Source organism: Pseudochaenichthys georgianus, unplaced genomic scaffold (genome assembly GCF_902827115.2).
Source record: "Pseudochaenichthys georgianus unplaced genomic scaffold, fPseGeo1.2 scaffold_1974_arrow_ctg1, whole genome shotgun sequence".
Classification (NCBI taxonomy): Eukaryota; Metazoa; Chordata; class Actinopteri; order Perciformes; family Channichthyidae; genus Pseudochaenichthys; species Pseudochaenichthys georgianus.
In genome coordinates, this window is record NW_027262692.1 from 1 (window position 1) to 7,231 (window position 7,231).

The following is a 7,231-nucleotide window of genomic DNA, read 5'->3' on the forward strand; positions in this document are numbered from 1 at the left end:
TAACCTGAAGTGAACCTGAAGTTACCTCTCTAACTCAGAGTTAACCTGAAGTTACCTCTCTAACTCAGAGTTAACCTGAAGTTAACCTGAAGTGAACCTGAAGTTACCTCTCTAACCCAGAGTTAACCTGAAGTTAACCTGAAGTGAACCTGAAGTTACCTCTCTAACTCAGAGTTAACCTGAAGTTACCTCTCTAACCCAGAGTTAACCTGAAGTTAACCTGAAGTTACCTCTCTAACCCAGAGTTAACCTGAAGTTAACCTGAAGTTACCTCTCTAACTCAGAGTTAACCTGAAGTTACCTCTCTAACCCAGAGTTAACCTGAAGTTACCTCTCTAACCCAGAGTTAACCTGAAGTTACCTCTCTAACCCAGAGTTAACCTGAAGTTACCTCTCTAACCCAGAGTTAACCTGAAGTTAACCTGAAGTTACCTCTCTAACCCAGAGTTAACCTGAAGTTACCTCTCTAACTCAGAGTTAACCTGAAGTTACCTCTCTAACCCAGAGTTAACCTGAAGTTAACCTGAAGTTACCTCTCTAACCCAGAGTTAACCTGAAGTTAACCTGAAGTTACCTCTCTAACCCAGAGTTAACCTGAAGTTACCTCTCTAACTCAGAGTTAACCTGAAGTTACCTCTCTAACTCAGAGTTAACCTGAAGTTACCTCTCTAACCCAGAGTTAACCTGAAGTTACCTCTCTAACTCAGAGTTAACCTGAAGTTACCTCTCTAACTCAGAGTTAACCTGAAGTTACCTCTCTAACTCAGAGTTAACCTGAAGTTACCTCTCTAACTCAGAGTTAACCTGAAGTTACCTCTCTAACCCAGAGTTAACCTGAAGTTACCTCTCTAACTCAGAGTTAACCTGAAGTTACCTCTCTAACTCAGAGTTAACCTGAAGTTACCTCTCTAACTCAGAGTTAACCTGAAGTTACCTCTCTAACCCAGAGTTAACCTGAAGTGAACCTGAAGTTACCTCTCTAACTCAGAGTTAACCTGAAGTTACCTCTCTAACCCAGAGTTAACCTGAAGTTACCTCTCTAACTCAGAGTTAACCTGAAGTTACCTCTCTAACCCAGAGTTAACCTGAAGTTACCTCTCTAACCCAGAGTTAACCTGAAGTTACCTCTCTAACCCAGAGTTAACCTGAAGTTACCTCTCTAACTCAGAGTTAACCTGAAGTTACCTCTCTAACCCAGAGTTAACCTGAAGTTACCTCTCTAACTCAGAGTTAACCTGAAGTTACCTCTCTAACCCAGAGTTAACCTGAAGTTACCTCTCTAACCCAGAGTTAACCTGAAGTCACCTCTCTAACTCAGAGTTAACCTGAAGTTAACCTGAAGTTAACCTGAAGTTACCTCTCTCAGAGTTAACCTGAAGTTACCTCTCTAACTCAGAGTTAACCTGAAGTTACCTCTCTAACTCAGAGTTAACCTGAAGTTACCTCTCTAACTCAGAGTTAACCTGAAGTTACCTCTCTAACCCAGAGTTAACCTGAAGTGAACCTGAAGTTACCTCTCTAACTCAGAGTTAACCTGAAGTTACCTCTCTAACCCAGAGTTAACCTGAAGTGAACCTGAAGTTACCTCTCTAACTCAGAGTTAACCTGAAGTTACCTCTCTAACTCAGAGTTAACCTGAAGTTACCTCTCTAACCCAGAGTTAACCTGAAGTGAACCTGAAGTTACCTCTCTAACTCAGAGTTAACCTGAAGTTACCTCTCTAACCCAGAGTTAACCTGAAGTGAACCTGAAGTTACCTCTCTAACTCAGAGTTAACCTGAAGTTACCTCTCTAACCCAGAGTTAACCTGAAGTTACCTCTCTAACCCAGAGTTAACCTGAAGTTACCTCTCTAACTCAGAGTTAACCTGAAGTTACCTCTCTAACCCAGAGTTAACCTGAAGTTTCCTCTCTAACCCAGAGTTAACCTGAAGTTACCTCTCTAACCCAGAGTTAACCTGAAGTTACCTCTCTAACCCAGAGTTAACCTGAAGTTACCTCTCTAACTCAGAGTTAACCTGAAGTTACCTCTCTAACCCAGAGTTAACCTGAAGTTACCTCTCTAACTCAGAGTTAACCTGAAGTTACCTCTCTAACCCAGAGTTAACCTGAAGTTACCTCTCTAACTCAGAGTTAACCTGAAGTTACCTCTCTAACCCAGAGTTAACCTGAAGTTACCTCTCTAACTCAGAGTTAACCTGAAGTTACCTCTCTAACCCAGAGTTAACCTGAAGTTACCTCTCTAACTCAGAGTTAACCTGAAGTTACCTCTCTAACTCAGAGTTAACCTGAAGTTACCTCTCTAACCCAGAGTGAACCTGAAGTTACCTCTCTAACTCAGAGTTAACCTGAAGTTACCTCTCTAACTCAGAGTTAACCTGAAGTTACCTCTCTAACTCAGAGTTAACCTGAAGTTACCTCTCTAACCCAGAGTTAACCTGAAGTTACCTCTCTAACTCAGAGTTAATCTGAAGTTACCTCTCTAACCCAGAGTTAACCTGAAGTTACCTCTCTAACTCAGAGTTAACCTGAAGTTACCTCTCTAACTCAGAGTTAACCTGAAGTTACCTCTCTAACTCAGAGTTAACCTGAAGTTACCTCTCTAACCCAGAGTTAACCTGAAGTTACCTCTCTAACTCAGAGTTAACCTGAAGTTACCTCTCTAACCCAGAGTTAACCTGAAGTTACCTCTCTAACTCAGAGTTAACCTGAAGTTACCTCTCTAACCCAGAGTTAACCTGAAGTTACCTCTCTAACCCAGAGTTAACCTGAAGTTAACCTGAAGAATATTTAGTACCTCAGGAGGTCACTGATGCAGCTCTGGCAGAACCGATGTCCACACTCCGTCTGCCTCGGCTGGCACAGAACCAGCCTGCAGGCCTCGCAGCAGTATTTGGGTTCTGGCGGTTCCACAAAGCGGTCCCTGAACCCCCCGTGGAGCGGGAGGAACCCTGCAGGAGAACCTGAACACAGAGGGAGTGGGGCGTTAATACAGAGGGGGGGGGGGGCGTGAACACCTTCATTGAACCACATCCGGCTGATATCACAGCGCAGTTTACCTTGAGAGGAGGCGGGGTCGCTCGGAGGCCAGGGATTGGCCTGCCGGTTAGGGGGCGGGACCACGGAGAGGGGCGTGGTCAGGGAGGGCGCCACCTGCTGGAGGGGAAGCTGCACCTCCCGCCCCCCCGACATGACCTGAGAGACATATTAATCACCTTTGACCTCAATAATAATAATAATAACAATAATAACAATAATAATAATGCATGTTATTTATATAGCGCTTTTCCTGCTGCTCAGAGTGCTTTATGAAGAATAACATCTGGGGCTCAAAAGGACGAGGCAGATAAGCTTTATCTCAGAACAGCTGATCACTGTTTCTTCTCAACTGAAAGTGAATGCAGTCTCTGTGGTGCGTTCAGGGACCTCTCTGTGGTGCGTTCAGGGACCTCTCTTACCTCATTCACACCAACGGTGTTTCAGGGCCGGTTCGGAGCTGGAGCTTGAAAAGCACCGGGTTTTCCTGTTCACACCGCAGTAGAGCAGCCTCTTAGCTCCGGAATCCGGTTCGTTTCAAGCACCAAACAATTGTCCGGCTGGAGCAGAAGCACCGCATACGCCACGCTGACGTCGAGGCGGGGGAAGGGGCGGGATCAACTCCTGAACAACAACAACAAGCCCGTGTTTTATCCAGTTTGTACACAACGATGGAGAGACTTAACAAGCAGCAGGGGTCCACTGAGGAGACCAGCTCCCTGCTGGGAACCTGGTCCACTGAGGAGACCAGCTCCCTGCTGGGAACCTGGTCCACTGAGGAGACCAGCTCCCTGCTGGGAACCTGGTCCTCTGAGGAGACCAGCTCCCTGCTGGGAACCTGGTCCACTGAGGAGACCAGCTCCCTGCTGGGAACCTGGTCCACTGAGGAGACCAGAGACCTGCTGGGAACCTGGTCCACTGAGGAGACCAGAGACCTGCTGGGAACCTGGTCCACTGAGGAGACCAGCTGCCTGCTGGGAATCTGGTCCACTGAGGAGACCAGCTCCCTGCTGGGAACCTGGTCCACTGAGGAGACCAGCTCCCTGCTGGGAACCTGGTCCACTGAGGAGACCAGCTGCCTGCTGGGAACCTGGTCCACTGAGGAGACCAGCTCCCTGCTGGGAACCTGGTCCACTGAGGAGACCAGCTCCCTGCTGGGAACCTGGTCCACTGAGGAGACCAGCTCCCTGCTGGGAACCTGGTCCACTGAGGAGACCAGAGACCTGCTGGGAACCTGGTCCACTGAGGAGACCAGCTCCCTGCTGGGAACCTGGTCCACTGAGGAGACCAGAGACCTGCTGGGAACCTGGTCCACTGAGGAGACCAGCTCCCTGCTGGGAACCTGGTCCACTGAGGAGACCAGAGACCGGCACGCAAACGGTTACGTCATGACGCAGCACCAGTCGGACTCTGGGCGGTGTGAAAAGAGCCGGAGCTAAACCGAAGAACCGGTTCTGAACCTGAAAAGCTCTAGCACGGAGCTTGAACCGGAGTTGCGTTGGTGTGAATGAGGTATCTGTGGTGCGTTCAGGGACCTCTATGTGGTGTGTTCAGGGACCTCTCTGTGGTGCGTTCAGGGACCTCTATGTGGTGCGTTCAGGGACCTCTCTGTGGTGCGTTCAGGGACCTCTCTGTGGTGCATTCAGGGACCTCTCTGTGGTGCATTCAGGGACCTCTCTGTGGTGCGTTCAGGGACCTCTCTGTGGTGCTTTCAGGGACCTCAGACTGTGGTGCGTTCAGGGACCTCTATGTGGTGCGTTCAGGGACCTCTATGTGGTGCGTTCAGGGACCTCTCTGTGGTGCGTTCAGGGACCTCAGACTGTGGTGCGTTCAGGGACCTCTCTGTGGTGCGTTCAGGGACCTCTATGTGGTGCGTTCAGGGAGCTGTATGTGGTGCGTTCAGGGACCTCTCTGTGGTGCGTTCAGGGACCTCTATTACCCCTTTCCCACCAAGGCTTTTCCCATTCTAGCTCCGTGCTAGAGCTTTTCTGGTTCGGAACCGATTCTTCGGTTTAGCTCCCGCTCTGTTCACACCGCTCAGAGCCCGACTGGTGCTGCGTCATTGCGTCATCGTTAGCGTCATGACGTAACCGTTTGCGTGCCTGCTTCATAAAGCCAAACCGCGCGGAAACCCCTCACAGCTCACACCGACAACAACAATGGCCGATTGTATTGAAGCGCTACTCGTTTTGCTCTGTCGAAACGAAATGGAAGAAATGGGACGACTTTACTACCGACTTCACAGTCGGTACATGCTACATTCAAACGTTTTTTACAATCATCATCATCAACTTCAACGACGATTCCGTAGGAGAAAGAAGGTACATATACGTCCTATTCGATGGCGTTAGAGCTAGCTGTTGTTAGCCTCTGCATGCGCCAAGCTCAACATACCCAGCTTCGCAGCATTCATTACTTTGGTATAACATCTGATTCTCAATGTTATTTCCACAGATCATGTTGAAGCTGGCGGAAAAGCGGGTGTTGCGTGTTATTTGGACACAGCCCAGATCCAACGTAAGCGTGACGTATGCGGTGCTTGCTTTCTAGACCGACAACATTTTGGTGCTTGAAATGAACCGGATTCCGGAGCTTAGAGGCGGCTCTGCTGCGGTGTGAACAGGAACAACAAGCTCCAGCTCCGAAACGGCCCTGGAACCGCGTTGGTGTGAAAGGGGCATATGTGGTGCTTTCAGGGACCTCTCTGTGGCGCTTTCAGGGACCTCAGACTGTGGTGCGTTCAGGGACCTCTCTGTGGTGCGTTCAGGGACCTCTATGTGGTGCGTTCAGGGACCTCTCTGTGGTGCTTTCAGGGACCTCAGACTGTGGTGCGTTCAGGGACCTCAGACTGTGGTGCGTTCAGGGACCTGTCTGTGGTGCGTTCAGGGACCTCTATGTGGTGCGTTCAGGGACCTCTCTGTGGTGCTTTCAGGGACCTCAGACTGTGGTGCGTTCAGGGACCTCAGACTGTGGTGCGTTCAGGGACCTCTCTGTGATATTCAGCAGAAATAAATGATTTTCAAAGTAAAATATTGACTTTATTTGTTTGTAATTATAATAATGATAAACAACAATAAGTCAAAATGTATTGATGTATTGAATAAGCATCTGAAACCCTGAGGATAGTTAGTCATATGAAGCTTTAAACAGGGCGGATCACTCCTACAAGACAACACTCATTTTAATATTAATATCAATATAAATATTAAAATATGAGTGATCTGTGGAGATTGATCTGGGCTTGATTTCTCAGGTCTGACTGATTATCGATCTCTAATGTAAACACTGATGCTAACTGTTAGCTTCTTGTTTCTCTGCTTTATGTTCAATACACATCATTTAGTTCACACACATTATACAGCTCAATACTTCATGTCAATATTGATATATTTTAATGTGAGAATAATTTTTATTAAAATGTTTTTAAGAACGGTTTTATGTTTGAGTTATTTCTCTATTTATCTTCTGTTTTGCACCAAATACACCAAGGATAGACCTGCTGGGCTACAACCCCGGTCCTGGTCCTGGTCCTGGTCCTGGTCCTGACACACAGTAGCCTCTGTGGAGCTAACGCTGAGCTAACAGGTCTGAGGTGCTGAGGGGTCTGAGGTTCTGAGGGGTCTGAGGGTTCTGAGGGCTCTGACTCACATGAAGCTCCTCCGCTCGGCTCTCTGTCCCCGGGATTCAGACCGTCTCCCCGCCGCGGAGCCTCCGGGCCGGGGGCGGGCTCCTCATGGTCCTGGTTCTGCTGTCCGGGTCCTGGTTCTGCTGTCCGGGTCCTGGTTCTGTTTGTCCGGGTTCAGTCGCTGCTCCTCAGCCTGAGAGATCCAGCAGCTCTGATCACTGGAAACCCCCTCTGCTGCTTCCGCCCAGGAAATCCCCTCTGCAGCTGCAGTACTCAGAGCCTCCTCCAGGGGGCACTGTGACCTCTGCAGCTGCAGTACTCATACCCTCCTCCAGGGGGCGCTGTGACCTCTGCAGCTGCAGTACTCAGAGCCTCCTCCAGGGGGCGCTGTGACCTCTGCAGCGGCAGTACTCAGAGCCTCCTCCGGGGGGCGCTGTGACCTCTGCAGCTGCAGTACTCAGAGCCTATTTATATAACTGTATCTATATATACAAATATTTAAATATACATTTTTTAAAAATGTGCATATGAACTTTTTCCACTCTTAATGTTTATTAAGTATTATTAGAAA

The 7,231-nt window shown here is 48.6% G+C and overlaps 1 protein-coding gene across 2 annotated transcripts; it reads right to left on the reverse strand.

The window, feature by feature from the left end:
* Window positions 1-2,566: 2,566 nt before the first annotated feature.
* On the reverse strand, window positions 2,567-6,899 carry LOC117441769 (TNF receptor-associated factor 3-like). 2 transcript variants are annotated; one of them, XM_071202272.1, is made up of 4 exons: window positions 6,684-6,899; window positions 3,458-3,659; window positions 3,059-3,194; window positions 2,567-2,962 (listed from the first exon to the last, which is right to left on the reverse strand). In XM_071202272.1, exons 3-4 carry the CDS (start codon window positions 3,189-3,191, stop codon window positions 2,790-2,792), a joined length of 306 nt encoding a protein of 101 aa, XP_071058373.1. In that variant the 5' UTR covers window positions 3,192-3,194; window positions 3,458-3,659; window positions 6,684-6,899; the 3' UTR covers window positions 2,567-2,789. The 2 variants fall into 2 exon arrangements, with proteins under 2 accessions (XP_071058373.1, XP_033933678.1); XM_034077787.2 differs by lacking the exon at window positions 3,458-3,659 and having other exon boundaries at window positions 2,572-2,962.
* Between the last annotated feature and the right edge of the window lie 332 nt (window positions 6,900-7,231).

Excerpts from the sequence above, each read along its gene's own strand:
- LOC117441769 (XM_071202272.1), bottom strand. The coding sequence starts at position 3,191 with ATGTCGGGGGGGCGGGAGGTGCAGCTTCCCCTCCAGCAGGTGGCGCCC. Across the intron at positions 2,963-3,058 it reads CGACCCCGCCTCCTCTCAAG|GTTCTCCTGCAGGGTTCCTC; the intron begins GTAAACTGCGCT and ends CTCTGTGTTCAG.